General features: G+C 46.3%; 1 protein-coding gene across 1 annotated transcript in view; it reads left to right on the top strand.

The window, feature by feature from the left end:
* The window catches only part of THADA (THADA armadillo repeat containing), a 334,882-nt gene that overhangs the window by 109,600 nt on the left and 209,596 nt on the right, over window positions 1-15,686 (top strand). Inside the window, 1 exon segment of the mRNA XM_030557656.1 lies at window positions 6,041-6,130. Within this exon segment, the coding sequence (XP_030413516.1) occupies window positions 6,041-6,130 (90 nt within the window).

Raw genomic sequence — 15,686 nt, 5'->3', positions numbered from 1 at the left:
CCAGAGGTGTAAGGTCTGTCGGTACCTCGGTGCCAACTTTCGCCGCTCCACCTTGGCCGTCTAGAGGCACGTCGGCATCCTCCCAGGAGGGTAGCTATTACGAACGGGACCAGGATCCCGAAGTACCGCTGGGAGTGTTCCAGGACCCCCGCCCGCAGGATGCGGGTGCCCAACAGTGGGGTTTTTGGACACCCTGGGCATATGTGCCCCGGACACATTCTACCGCCTCAGAACATCGGGTGCCAGAGGCCACTGTTTCCCGCCCCCCGTGGTTGAGTCGGATAAACAGCTGCCACCAGACTCCCTGGGTCAACTCGAGCAGGAACCAGTCCAGGAGCAGGAGACCGCACAGGATGCCCTCATCCCTGGAGTATCCTTCTCCTCCTCCTCGCCAGATGAGGCTGTGGCTGGGTCTTCAGCGTCAGGACCCCCACCGATAGACCTCAGGGCCCACCAGGACCTCCTCCGTAGAGTGGCCCTTAATATCAACCTACCTGTAGAGGAGGTCCCAGAGGTTGAGCACCCGGTAGTGAGCATCCTCTCTGCCGATGCACCTAGCCGGGTAGCCCTCCCATTCATAAAGACAATCCAGTCTACCGCCGATAACCTGTGGCAGTCACCAGCCTCCATCCCGCCAACAGCTAAGGGAGTGGAGAGGAAGTACATGGTACCCTCTCGGGGGTACGAGTACCTATATGTTCACCCTCCTCCTTCCTACCTAGTTGTCCAGTCTGTCAACGACAGGGAACGGCACGGCCAACAGGCTCCGGCCCCCAAGGCCAAGGAAGCTAGACGAATGGACCTCATGGGGCACAAGGTGTATTCAGCTGGAGCCTTGCAACTCCGTGTGGCCAACCAACAGGCCCTACTGGGCCGTTATAACTATAATATCTGGGCGGAGGTGGGTAAGTTATCCGAGCTTCTACCCCAGGACTCCCGCCCGGAGTTTAATGCGTTCCTGGAGGAGGGTAAGAAGGTGGCCAGGACCTCTTTCCAGGCCTCCCTCGACGCGGCTCCCAGGGAGGCCAAAACCAAGGGCCCTCCAAGGCACCACCGGGCTCCAAGTCCGGCTTTTGAAGGTGCACCCGGGGACGGCATACCAGACGCAAGACAGGATCCTTCCCCTACTTTCTCCAACTGCCTCTCCCACTTCTTCCCGGCGTGGTCCCGGTTAACTTCAGACTGTTGGGTGCTGCGCACAGTGAAGCAAGGATACCACCTGCAATTTGCTTCCTCACCCCCTTCCCGCCCCCCTTCCCGGTCCCTCTTCAGGGACCCCTCTCACGAGCAAACCCTTCTGCAGGAGGTTCGTTCTCTCCTCGCAACAGGAGCTATAGAGGAGGTACCTCTAGGCGAGAGAGGCAAGGGATTCTACTCCCGATATTTTCTGATCCCCAAGTCCAAGGGAGGTCTCAGACCCATCCTAGACCTGCGGGGCCTCAACAAATGGATGCTCAAGTTGAAGTTCTACATGATCTCCCTGGGAACCATTATCCCATCCCTGGATCCTGGAGACTGGTATGCCGCCCTCGACATGAAGGATGCGTACTTCCATATCACCATCTTTCCACCGCACAGGAAGTACCTTCGATTCATGGTCAGACATCAGCACCTCCAGTTCGCAGTCCTACCCTTCGGCCTCTCCACAGCCCCGAGGGTGTTCACCAAGTGCATGGCCGTTGTGGCCGCCCACCTCCGTCGGCGGGAAATCCACGTGTTCCCGTACCTCGACGACTGGCTCCTAAAGGGGTCCTCCCAGTCACAGGTGCAGCGACATGTCGAGGTGGTTACGGACCTCTTTTCCCAGCTAGGCCTGCTTCTCAATGCCGAGAAATCCAGCCTGGTCCCCACACAGAGGTTGGACTTCATAGGCGCAACCCTGGACTCTACTCAGGCCAGGGCGTACTTACCTCAGCCCCGCTTCCAGACTATCGTCTTGATCATACGGAGCTTGCAGGCCTCCCCAATCACCTCGGCTCACACCTGCCTCGCACTACTAGAGCATATGGCTGCATGCACTTACGTGACGAAGTATGCCAGGCTCCGAATGAGGCCCTTCCAAACGTGGCTTCATTCCGTATTCCGCCCGGGCAGGGACCACCTAGACAAAGTACACCTGTGACCCCACCCGGCGTTCCTCTCTAAGGTTGTGTCTGCCTTCCATACCAACCAGGACATCTTCCTCCCGGTCTTCTTCCTGAAGCCCCACTCTTCTCGGAGAGAACAGCAGCTACACTCCTTAGATGTACGCAGAGCGCTCACCTTCTACGTTGAGCGAACAAAGCCATTCCGGAAGTCCCCTCAGCTGTTTGTGGCGGTCGCAGAACGGATGAGGGGTCAACCAATCTCCTCTCAGAGGATCTCCTCCTGGGTGACTGCATGCATTCGTGCATGCTATGACCTAGCTCGTGTCCCCTCTGGCCACCTCACGGCACATTCCATGAGAGCTCAGGCATCGTCGGCAGCCTTCCTGGCGCACGTGCCTATCCAGGAGATATTCCGTGCAGCGACCTGGTCATCGGTCCACACATTCACCGCACACTATGCGCTAGTCAGACAATCAAGAGATGATGCGGCCTTTGGCGTAGCAGTTCTAAATACCGCCACATCTCACTCCGACCCCACCGCCTAGGTAAGGCTTGGGAATCACCTAACTGGAATGGATATGAGCAATCACTCGAAGAAGAAAAGACAGTTACTCACCTTTGTAACTGTTGTTCTTCGAGATGTGTTGCTCATATCCATTCCAAACTCACCCTCCTTCCCCACTGTCGGAGTAGCCGGCAAGAAGGAACTGAAGGGTGGCCGGGTCGGCTGGGATATATATTGGGTGCCATAGCGGCGCCACTCCAGGGGGCGCCCAGCCGACCCGCCTGGGTTGCTAGGGTAAAAGTTTCTCCGACGAACGTGCACGCGGCGCGCGCACACCTAACTGGAATGGATATGAGCAACACATCTCGAAGAACAACAGTTACAAAGGTGAGTAACCGTCTTTTATGTAGGCATATGAGGCTGCAAATACACTGGCAAAAATGGGATTTGAAATTTACCACCATGGTCCAATGGTGCAGCTTTCAGTTTCACTGATAAAAGCGATTTAGTCATGGAAGTCACAGATTCTGTGACTTCCAAAGACCTCCGTGACTTCAGCCAGCACTCACAGGGAACAGCAGGGTCTCATAGACTCATAGGTCAGAAGGGACCAATATGATCATCTAGTCTGACCTTGTGCACAAGGCAGGCCACAGAACCCCACCCATCCAATTTTATAACAACCCCTAACCCAGGACCGAGTTATTGAAATCCTCAAAATTGGTTTGAAGACCTCAAGCTGCAGAGAATCCACCAGCAAGCGACCCATGCCCCACGCTGCAGGGGAAGGCGAAAAACCTCCAGGGCCCCTGCCAATCCGCCCTGGAGGAAAATTCCTTCCCGACCCCAAATATGGCGATCAGCTAAACCCTGAGCATGTGGGCAAGACCCACCAGCCAGCACCCAAGAAGGAATTCTCTGCAGTAACTCAGTTCCCATCCCATCCAACATCTCCCCGCAGACCATTGAGCAGACCTATCTGGTGGTAATCCGAGAACAATTGCCCAAATTAACGATCCTATCATAACATCCCCTCCATATACTTATCAAGCTTTGTCTTAAAGCCAGAAAAGTCTTTTGCCCCTACTACTTCCCTCGGAAGGCTGTTCCAGAACTTCACTCCCCTAATGGTTAGAAACCTTCGTCTAATTTCAAGTCTAAACTTCCTAATATCCAATTTATACCCATTCGTCCTCGTGCCTACATTAGTACTAAACTTAAATAATTCCTCTCCCTCCCTAACGTTAACCCCCCTGATATATTTATATAGAGCAAGCATATCCCCCCGCAGCCTTCTTTTGGCCAGGCTAAACAAGCCAAGCTCTTTGAGTCTCCTTTCATAAGGCAGTTTTTCCATTGCTCGGATCATCCTTGTAGCCCATCTCTGAACCTGTTCCAGTTTGAATTCATCCTTTTTGAACATGGGACACCAGAACTGCACACAGTATTCCAGATGGGGTCTCACCAACGCCTTATATAACGGTACTAACACCTCTTTATCCTTGCAGGAAATACCCCGCCTGATGCATCCCAAAATCGCATTTGCTTTTTTAACAGCCGTATCACATTGGCGACTCATAGTCATCGTGCTATCAACCAGTACCCCAAGGTTCTTCTCCTCCTCTGTCGCTTCCAACTGATGCGCCCCCAACGTATATCCAAAATTCTTATTATTAATTCCTAAGTGCATGACCTTGCACTTTTCACTATTGTATTTCATCCTATTTCTATTACTCCAGTTTACAAGGTGGTTCAGATCTTCCTGAATAGTATCCCTGTCCTTCTCCGTGTTAGCAATACCCCCGAGCTTCGTGTCATCCGCAAACTTTATTAGCACATTCCCGCTCTTTGTGCCAAGGTCAGTAATAAAAAGGTTAAATAAGATCGGTCCCAAAACCGATCCTTGAGGGACTCCACTAGTGACCTCCTTCCAGCCTGACAGTTCACCTTTCAATACGACCCGCTGGAGTCTCCCCTTTAACCAGTTCCTTATCCACCTTACAACTTTCATATTCATCCCCATCTTTTCCAATTTAACTAACAGTTCCCCATGCGGAACCGTGTCGAACGCCTTACTGAAATCTAGGTAAATTATATCTACTGCATTTCCTTTATCTAAGTAATCCGTCACCTTCTCAAAGAAGGAGATCAGATTGGTTTGACACGATCTACCTTTAGTAAATCCGTGTTGCAATTCGTCCCAATTACCATTGACCTCTATGTCCTTAACTACTCTCTCCCTTAAAACTTTTTCCAAGACCTTACATACTACAGACGTCAAGCTAACAGGCCTATAATTACCCGGATCACTTTTATTCCCTTTCTTAAAAATAGGAACTACATTAGCAATCCTCCAGTCATACGGCACAACCCCCGAGTTTATCGATTGCTTAAAAATTCTCGCTAACGGGCTCGCAATTTCACGCGCCAGTTCCTTTAATATCCTCGGATGGAGATTGTCCGGGCCCTCCGACTTCGTCCCATTGAGCTGTTCAAGTACGGCCTCTACCTCAGTTGCGGTAATATCCACTTCCATATCCACATTCCCGTTTATCATCCCTCCATTATCGCTAGATTCCTCACTAGTCTTATTGAAAACTGAGGCAAAGTACTTGTTTAGATGTTGGGCCATGGTCTTGTGTCGCCTGTGGAGACAGGGAGCTGTGGGGGACCCCCACTGCTCCTGTCCACTGCAGGTGGCAATGTTAATCCCCAGGTCTCTGCCTCTGCGGGTGGCAGAGGGACTCCTGGAGCTCCCGGTCACCACAGGAGGTGGAGGGGGGGACCTTTACAGCTTGGAACTGCCAGCAGAGGGGGACCCTGGAGCTCTGAGCTCCCACGGGTGGTGGGGGCTCCTGGAGCTCCCAGCCTGCCCGCAGTTGCCCAGGCTTCTCATTTTATCATAGTATCAGAGGGGTAGCCACGTTAGTCTGGATCTGTAAAAGCAGCAAAGAGTCCTGTGGCACCTTATAGAGTAACAGACATATCGGAGCATGAGCTTTTGTGTTGAATGCATGCATCTGACGAAGTGGGTATTCACCCATGAAAGCTCATGCTCCAATACGTCTGTTAGTCTATAAGATGCCACAGGATTCTTTGCTGCTTTCACATTTTATCATAGATATTTTTAGTAAAAGTCAGGGGCGGGTCATGGACTTCCATGAATTTTTCATTATTGCCTGTCACCTGTCCGTGACTTTTACTAAAAATATCTGTGACAAAATCTTAGCCTTAGTAATAGCATATGGTAGAAACTCTGTTATAGTCAGGGTTGAAGTGGGCTTGGGCATTTTTACAACCATGTCTTATAACCATGTTGTGAGCTACTACTTTGGGTTACACTCAGATATTAATAAAAAAAATGAACACTTGTTGGCTAATTGAATATTTTGAGAAGAACAGGTTGTTACAGAACACTAACTATTGTTCTTTTTTGTCCCTTTTGTAGAATGACAGGGAGGGAGTTTTTCTCTCGGTTTCCAACTCTTTATCCTTTCCTTCTCCAGCAACTGGAAGTTGTAGCCAGGACTATGGACAGGTAAGAAGATAAGCATGTGGAATTCTACTGAATACAGTGCAATTTAAGGGTGAGGGCAAGGTGGATTTGATTTAAATCAAATTTAAATCACTAGTCAGGAAGGCTCGAATTAACCATGGATTTCTACATAAAAATGCATTCTTGTTGGTTGTTATAACCTTAATACATATTCTTCACAATTCAGAGATAGATGTAGGTTTCATTTTTAGAAGGAACACACTATACATTTTAAAGTGATCTATTTTAAAACTTTTTCATATTAGTTTTACAGTTATATCAGAAAATGAATGCTTGTTTGGTTTTCATTTACCAAAGGTAATTGAAGCAGATATTTATGAAGTCATTGGGAGGTGAACTATCTCAGATTCAACAGGTTAATCACTAATATTTGGAGGATTTTCTTGCCATGCTGTATTAGGAGGAGAACATCACCAGACAGACATTTAAATTTGTTTTATTTAACTAAAACAACAATATTAAGTATTCTGGATTTTTTCTTCAACAACAAGCATAATATTTTAACAAAACAAGCATATGAATTTTTTAATTTAGTTAAACATTCAAGTTTTTTAAGTTTTTGTTAAAATTGTTTTTAACTAAAATAGTTAAATGAAATATTAAAAAAAAACCAAAACAAAAATTAAATCGACTATGTTAGCCAGGTCAACATGAGAAACTTAAAATATTGGCTTCTGCAGCTAACTAAGTCATCTTCACCTTCATTTTCCCATTTGTTCATAATGTTGAAAAGAAAAACAAGCTTTCCTGCTTTTTCAGGTCCCAAACGATTTCTCAGTTTGGAATTAATTAGTCTAAAGGAAGAAAATATTCTTTCTACACTGGCTGAAGAAGCTACAACTGTTAAAAGTGAGATTAGCACTTCAACAGTCTCTGAATCCAAGTGCTTAAGTGACTTCCACCAGTTCACTGGTGTGATTTCTTTAAAACTTCATCAGCAAACATATATTTCTTGAATGCTTCACGCTTAAGTTTATTATAGTTGGCATTATGGAGGGATGATTGCTGGATGTCCATGTCATATCCAACTCCTCTTCTTCAGCAGTTAAGGTTTGACCCAGGTACCGAGTATTGAGAATATTTGCAAGAAAATGAGCTGGAGATAGTGCTTGTCCCTTTCATTTTTTTAATGCTTGTAATTTAACTTTTTCATTGCATATTTCTCTTTTTAAGCTCTCACTCTATTTCTTCAAATTTCAACAGTGTCAGCAATAAAACAGCTGTTTCCCTGCATTTTGTTCAAGGCTACAGAAATAGGCTTCAGGGTACTCAGCATGTGTTCAGCATTTCTCTGAAGCCCAATGTTGAGAACTTTGGCTGTGACAGTGCCATCTATTTTTTTCACGATTTTGTTTGCAAACTATCATCAGATTAGGCCAGTTCTTGATATAATGCTCAAAACAGTCCACTACTGAGTTCCATCACGTGTCTTGAGGGAGAGTTAGCTTGGTTCCTCCCACTTTTTTAAGAGCAGCTGCTGCAAAGTGGTTGTTACGGAATTTTGCAATTTCAACATTAGCCTTTATTTCTGGAACACTGAAGTCTTTGGCTAGGAGGTGCATCAAGTGGGCACTGCAACTGTACGTTATTAGCTTGGGACTGTCTTAACTCTCTCCTAAATTTCTTCTCATCTTGGATACATTTGCAGTATTGCCTGTGACCAACCTGCATACTAGACTTTTGAATTTTTCTTCATAGTTTGTTATAGCATTTACTGCTTCTTCTTGTAAGTATTCTGCTGTGTGTACATTTCCTGATGTACCAATTGTTTCTGTAAGGAAGGCATTCCCTTCTTCTGTTGTCACACAAGCACAAACAACTGGATCATTGAGGACATTGCTCCACCCATCAAGACTCAGGTTAAGAATTTCACCCTCTAGACCTTTTGCACACTGCTCAATTTTTCTTTCATACACTTCATTCAGCAATTTGCCTGCAACATCTGCTCTGTTGTGTGGACTGTATCCTGGTCTTAATGACTGAACCATGTTAATGAAGTGTGGGTTCTCAATCATATGGAAAGGAGTTTGTTGCATAAAGGCAATTTTTTCATGAATTACCTCTTTTTGTAATCTGTTGGTTCTCATCTCAAATTTATCTATGGTTGTTTCTGGATGATGGAGTTTTTTTTTCTTTTTGCTACAGGTGATATACTGTGGCTGTGTGACATACAGGATGTGACTGAAACACTATCATTGGCAAATAACTCTGAAACTATAGAAAATGATGGTGATCTTGAAGGTAGATAGTCTTCAGAATCCTGTATCTTGAGGATGGATTCTCCTAAGCAAAATAAGTCAATGCAGTTATATAATTATTATGACCATACTGCTCATTTAGTATTACTCGTTGCATTCACTGGCAGTCAGTACTACTTTAAAGGTGAAATTGTAAAAGGAAGATCTGCTTATTTCATCTATTTATTTTTTATCACAATTGCATCTAAAATGATAGTACCATAGAGTAACTACTATATTTTTTGCTCAAACATGAGCATTCAAGAATAGTCGAGAAGGAAGACAGGCAGTCCTTAAGAAAGAAGTATGAAATAAAAAAGTTTACCAACCTGAAGATCCTGCATGTTCAGACATGTTCCTGTCATTATCTTCAATGCAGCTTCCTCCTGAAAGGAACACTTCTCATGGTGTTGTTTCATTCGGGTAATCAGGCCTTGCATTTCTTTGTTGCACTGTTTGCATTTTGCACACATGTCCACCTTACCCACAGGTAGAGGAACTTAATTAAAATATTCCCAAACTGGGTCTCTTTTATGGCCTGCTGCCATTATAGGTTTTCCCTTCTAGTGAGAGAATGGTATGGTAGATCTCAAATCAATGAAGGCTACACTCAGCAAAACCTCAAAACTTCTGGAATATGCCGCTGAAACAGTTTCACTTTTGTTTCTACTGCCTGTCTCTCCTTTCTCACGTTTATCTCCAGACTTCTTCTTCTTGTCCAGATCTATTCTGCCCCCAACAATCTTCTATTCATTGAACTTTTTGAAACTTTGTACTTTTAGAGAGAGGTAAGGGATTGACTCTGTGTACACAAATTTTCAGAGGGACAATAGAGTTGAGGTCTGTTATTTCTCACCTCTGTATACTATTTATTTGTATAAAAACAACATTTTTGCTGTTAACAAGCATGTTCTCTCTGGAGTCACAAATCCATAGTTTGAGAACTGCAAAACTAAACATCTCTGATGGTATCTTCTAGACTGAGCACTGAGTCCCATTGTGTAGATAGAAAGATTAACCTAAATAATCTATACAGAATCCCCTGGAACCCTCTAAGATTGGGTCCCTAATCCATGAACTATTGGAACTCATTTACAAAACATTTCTTAAACATTACATGAATATATTGTCTCATACTATGTAATTAGAATTTATAATCCCTATTCCATGATGAGGTATCTTTGAGCTATAAAGTGTCTTAATTAAAACTATCTTTAGATAAGTTTTTTCCTCAAAAAAATCTACAAAATCCGATTTTTTGATTTTTTTTTTTAAATAAAGAAATCATTGATTTTTATCCACTGTGGGTGAGTGGAAGTGAGTTAGAGGTACTGTTCTATTGATGTATTGTTAGTAAGACTTTGTCCCTTTCTCTCTCTCAGTGGCTGTTCAAGGGACACTGTTGTAGAAGAGTAGTGTATTAGAAGGGGAGAAGTTTAGAAGGATGATCAGGCAGGGCTAGAAGCAGATGGGGGCCAGTTCAAGAGCATGTCACTGCATTATCCTTCCTGCTGACTGGAAGAGTGAGGGATGGTATTTATACCCCATGCATCCTTGGAGATGCCCTCTTTAGTAGGATTGGTTGGCTGCACCTACCCATCCAACTGTCAACTTGGCAAAAGGATTGAGTTCCCTCATGACCTGCTGTGGGCATTGTTTGACGGAAAGCATCCCTTAAGAGGTGTGTGGGATTCCTACATCTAAGACATTGGGGAGCCAAACCTCTTCCTTTTCCTATTCCCCTTGAACGGAGCTGAGGGTTTGGGGCTCCTATTTCTGGAACTGCGGGGAGCCAATTCCTCTCCTTTCTGCACTGTACAGTTGTTGCTAGGTTCTCTCAGATAATTTAAGTGAATAAAGTTGTAGCCTCATTAAACTACATCCATTGCCTCCTGTATTTCTTCTGGTGTGGTTGAACAATAATATTTAAAAATAGATGCCTAAAGTTGGACTCCATATTCATATTTAGGCAACTAAGGATGGGATTTTCAAAAGCACCTAAGTGACTTACGAGGACAAATCCCACTGAAGTCTAAACATGGATTTTAGCCCAGCTTTAGGATTCTACTTTTGAAAATGTTGGCCTGCAGCTTGTTTATCCAGTGCCTATTTCATTGGACACCTGATCTGGATTGGCTTTGCGTCCTACTGAAATTCATATATAGTTATTATTTGTATTGCAGTAGCACTCAGAGATGCCAAACAAGATCAGGAATCCACTGAAGTAGGCACTGGATAAACAAGCTGCAGGCCAATATCGTCAGAAGCAGAAGCCTAAAGTTGGGCTAAATCCAACAGCGTATTCCTTAGTGCTATAAGTGGTTATTTTAGAACACTTTGAAATACGCTGAGTTTTAAGGAAGTTGAAGAAAGCACTATTTGTTTTAGTCTGTAACTGTTTATCACTGTTGACATTGCTCCACTGAAAATTAAAATCATATTCTCTAGTTAAGGCAGTTTTATCCTCTAATGAGGGTGATTTCTGACAGCTAGATATTCTTTGTTGTGGTATGCTAAAAACAGTCCGCAGTGCTTAAATGTTTTAACAAATTTGCCTTACATACTCTTGTTTGTTATCACCATTACAGTATGCTCATATTCAAATAACACTTTATATTATGCCCCCAAAAACTAAGATAAAGAATGTTAAGATTGCAAGGTGAAGCACTCAAAAGTTAGGAAATGCCCGATTAATGTTGCTTGTGCAATTTTAATTCAGCTTCCTTGTGAATATGTATTATGATCTAAGCTGCGAGGCCGTGCAGCAGCCTATTTAGTGATGTGCAGGTGTGCAGGGAACCTGCTCGGGGACCTGTAGCAGCTGGGGAACCCCTCCACCAGCCCCAACTCTGCTGAGGTTGAGGTGGCTCGGCCTGGCCCCAGACGTGGCCCAACCCGGCCCCAGGCACAGCTGGGGCACACCTCCCACAGCTCGGACCTAGCCCTGGCCCGGACCTAGCTCTGGCCCTGACCTGCTGGGGCTGGAGTAGGGGCACCTATCCTGCTCCTGCGGCGGGGAGAGGTGCCTCACCGCCCACCCCTGATGCTGCAGGGAGTTAGAGCGCTGGGGGGAGTACCCTCCCTGCAGTAGCCCAAGAGCACCCTGCTGCACCCCAAACCCCTCACCTCCGGCCCCACCCTAGAGCCTGCACTCCCAGCAGGAGCCCTCACACCCCTGCACCCAACCCTCTGCCCCAGCCCTGAGCCCCTCATCCGGGTCCCACCCCAGAGCCCAAATCCCCAGACAGAGCCCTCACACTCTTGCACCCCAACCCTCTGCCCCAGCCCTGAGCCCCTCATCCCCATTTCCACTCCAGAGCCCACACCCCCAGCCAGAGTCTGCACCCCTCTGCCCCAGCCCTGAGCCCCCTCCCACACTCCGAATCCCTCGGCTCCACTCCCACTACCTGAAATGTATTCTTTATTATTTATGTCTTTAATTCCACAATCATGTACTATTTTTTTCCACAGGCCTTTTTTTCCTCATTCACTCAGGCCTTATTTGACGTACACTATTCAAACCCTGCTCTGAATACAAAATTGTTTGTTTCTTCACAGGCATTTCTGTGGTTCTCTCACCACAGTATCTGAGTGCCTCAGAAACTTTAACTAATTTATTTTTCCAACACCCCTGTTAGATTAGGTGGTATTATTTTCCCTATTTTCCTAGAAGGGGGAAACACTTGAAACACTTTGGGCTTGATTTTTCAGAGTACTGAACATTTTTATAGCACAATTCTTCTTTGAGTATTGTCTCTATAGGTGCTCCTCTGAAGGTGCGTGTGCATCCCTACGCTGCTGATTGGAAAATTTCAATAACATTCCATTCCGCCTGCACACATGCAGCTCCCCACCTGCCAAGAGGCTAGCCAGCATATATGGATTTCCTCCTCAGTTTCTTTTCAACTGCCCTTGCTAGTACTAAGAGCTATTCGTTCACGGATCGTTAACTCCCTATAGTTTTGTAAATTTTAGCTTCCCTTGAAGCCTTTTTCTTTTAGTACCTTGTTTGTTTTCAGTTGGCCATGCCAAAAAAATAAAAATAAATAAAAGAAAAAGAAGAAAGGGTTTGCCTCCTGCCAACTCTGGATGGGATGGCCCCCCCAGACAAGGGTATGCCTGGCTCTCCTGCAAAGAATTCATCCCAGTGACAGATGGACATTTGCAGTGCATTTGCTGCCTGAGGGAAAAACACAGTCCACAAAAATGTGATTGGTGCCAGCAGTTAAAACCCAGGTCCAGGAAGGACAGAGAGTTAAAGCTTGAACGCCTGCTCATAGTCTACCCTTCAGCCTCCAGACTGCTGGTGAGAGCTATTGCCACAACCTTCTCCACTGAAGGCAAGTGATCCCAAGGAGATGAGCCACTCACTATAGACCACTAAGAGAAGGTCTGTGAGTCCCCATAGTGAGCCGCAATCAAGGCGGAAGCAATCTCTGGCTCCATTGGTATCATTGGTACCAACGGCCCCAGTGCTATCTAGAGGTGGTACCAAGGGCAGAAACGGTACCGAGCCGGCAGAACAAGTCAAGTGCCCATACCCATTAGGTCTTTGGGCACAAGAAGTACTGGTATCACATGGGCATGAAAAGCGTGGAAGATCTGCCCCAGGGAACATCGATGTGGGCATCGGCATCGGCACTGACCCCGGTGCACATGGCACTAATGGACCATATGACTAGATCCATGTCTCTGACTCCGGTACAAGTTTCTCAGCACTGACAACCACTGGCACTGATATTGTCTGCACCGGCAGATCTCTGAATGTCTGATGCACCGGACTCACCCCTACTAAGTGCCAGGGCTCCGGTGCCAAATTCTCCCAGAGCATTGGATTCAATGACCTCTCCATGCCATGCACCACCTTTCTCTTCATCAGAGTCAGATTGTGAGGGTTCCTACCACTCATCCTACCCACCATACTGGTCCCAGTGTCATCATGGACGCCAGGCATACTGCCCGCCTGACTCTCAACCTCCATGGTACCAGCCTCCAGACCCCTACCCTCAATGGCCGTATTGGGACTCCTGGCAGGCCCAGAGGCAACAAGCCTCCCAGGCTCTTAGTGTGGCATACCAGCAGGCAAGGAGACACTCTTCTTCAGCTGTGGAAAGGGTTTGGAACCTCCTGAGCAACTGAGAGAGGAAGTTGAAGCTGAGGCAGAAAGAGAAGGCACCCCTCAAGCTCATCTCTCATCATCCTCACCTGATGAGACGGTGATGCCCCCTCCACCATCCATGGCAGATTATTTTAACCATTCCAGGATTTAGCTCAGAGGGTAGCATAAGTCCCGCAAATACAACTGCATGAAGTGACTGAGGCTCCCCACACACTAGTGAATATTCAACACTCTTTCACCTCTACCAGAGTGCTCCTTCCAGTTAATGAGGTGTTCCTGGATCCTGCTAGAGTTATATGGCAGACCCTTGTGTCCGTCCCGCCAGCATGCTAATGGACTGACAAAAGGTATTATGTGCCAGCGAAGGGCATGGAATTTTTATTTTCGCACCCACCTGCAAATTCCATTATTGGGGATGCAGTTAATTCTAGGGGGCCACCAATACCAGTTTAAATCCACCCTGTATAACTGAGATGGGAACCACTTGGACCTGTTTGGCAGAAAGGCGTATTCATTATCCATTCTTCAGTTCCAGATGGCTAATTACCAGGCCTTGCTGGCCAAATGTGACTACCAAAACTATGTGAAACTATTTATTGATCAGTTCCTGGACTCCCACAAAGACCAATTTATGGCCATAATTAACGAGGGTGTTAATTCACTGATGGTGAAAATGTCTCTCCCGTCTGCATTGGACACTTCAGATATGTTGGCATGTTCAGTTTCCATGACCCTGCTTATGAGAAGGGCTTTGTGGCTGCAGTTGTCCAGCTTCCCTAAAGATGTCCAGACCGTGGTAAATGACCTGCCCTTTGAGGGAATGAAGCTATTTTCCAAAAAGACAAATGGGTCTCGTCACATGTTGAAGGATTCTTGGGCAAACCTTCGTTCCCTAGGGATATACATGCCAGCCTACAAGAGAAAATACAGTCTTCAGCTGCTGCTCAAGTCCCTGTCATCACAATACATGCTTCAGTACTTGTCACAGAGATCTTATGAGCCACAGAGAAAGAAATCAAGTTTCCCCAAGCAAAAGCAATTGGAACCACAACCAACTTTGTCTCAGCCTTCAACCTTGAAATGGTAGTTTTGATGGGTTGGTTGAGGCGCCTGTAGAACACTCTCCTCACTACCTTCTGCTGGGAAGCCCCATTCCTCCTTTCGGAGACCACTGTACCCCATTATGCAGCACCTGGGAATGGATATTCCATCCACTTCTCCTCTCTTCCCCCACCCAAACACCCTTCCCCATCCCTCTTCAGGGACCCTTCTCACAAGAGTCTGCTATGTCAAGAGGCAAACCATCTTCTAGCACAGGAGCTATAGAAAATTTGCTCTTACATCTCAGAGGGAAAGGCTTCTACTCTCATTGCTTCCAGATATAAAAGAAAAAGGGAGGTTGGAGACCCATACTGGATCTCAGAGCACTCAACAGATATGTCAAAGTGCAGAAATTCAAGATGGTCACCCTATCAATGATCATCCCAGCATTGGAAGAACAATATTGGTTCTCGGCCTTCGACCTTCAAGACTCATACTTCCACATTTCTATCGTACCAAGTCACAGATGTGCCCTCAGATTCATGCTGGGCCAGGACCAGTACTGAGTACTCCCTTTCTGCCTCTCATCGTCCCTGAGGGTGTTTGACCAAGGTCCTCTCGGTAGTAGCGGCCCACTTACATTCTCAGAGCATAATGATTTATCCCTGCCTGGATGATTGCCTTCTCAGGGCACAGTCCCACACAGAGGCCCAGTGAGTCACTCAGACCACACAGGACCTGTTTCTGAATATGGGCCTACAGATCAAAGAACAAAAATCGACCTTAACACTGGTTCAAACACTAGAATTCATAGGAGTCGACTTCAACTCCATTCAGGCAAGGGCACTCCTTCCACATCACAGATTACTCAGTCTCTCCTTGTTGATAGAGAGAGCACAATCCAGTCCCCAAATCTCGGCCAGATATTGCCTTCAGCTTCTGGGGCACATGGCCTTGGGCACATAGGTAAGTGCTCATGCAACTACACGAGATGCCTCCAAGCATGGTTCGGTTCAGTTTACAGGATGAACAGAGACAACACAGGCAAGCTTCTATCGATGCCCACCAGGGTCAAGCAATCCTTAGACTGGTGGAAGGACCCAGTAAACATCTGTGCAGGAATCCCGGTTGCTTAGTCTTC

The sequence above is a fragment of the Gopherus evgoodei genome, chromosome 3 (assembly GCF_007399415.2).
Source record: "Gopherus evgoodei ecotype Sinaloan lineage chromosome 3, rGopEvg1_v1.p, whole genome shotgun sequence".
NCBI classification, from domain to species: domain Eukaryota; kingdom Metazoa; phylum Chordata; order Testudines; family Testudinidae; genus Gopherus; species Gopherus evgoodei.
Note: the sequence above shows the minus strand (reverse complement) of the source record. Positions and strands in the feature narration are given on the sequence as shown.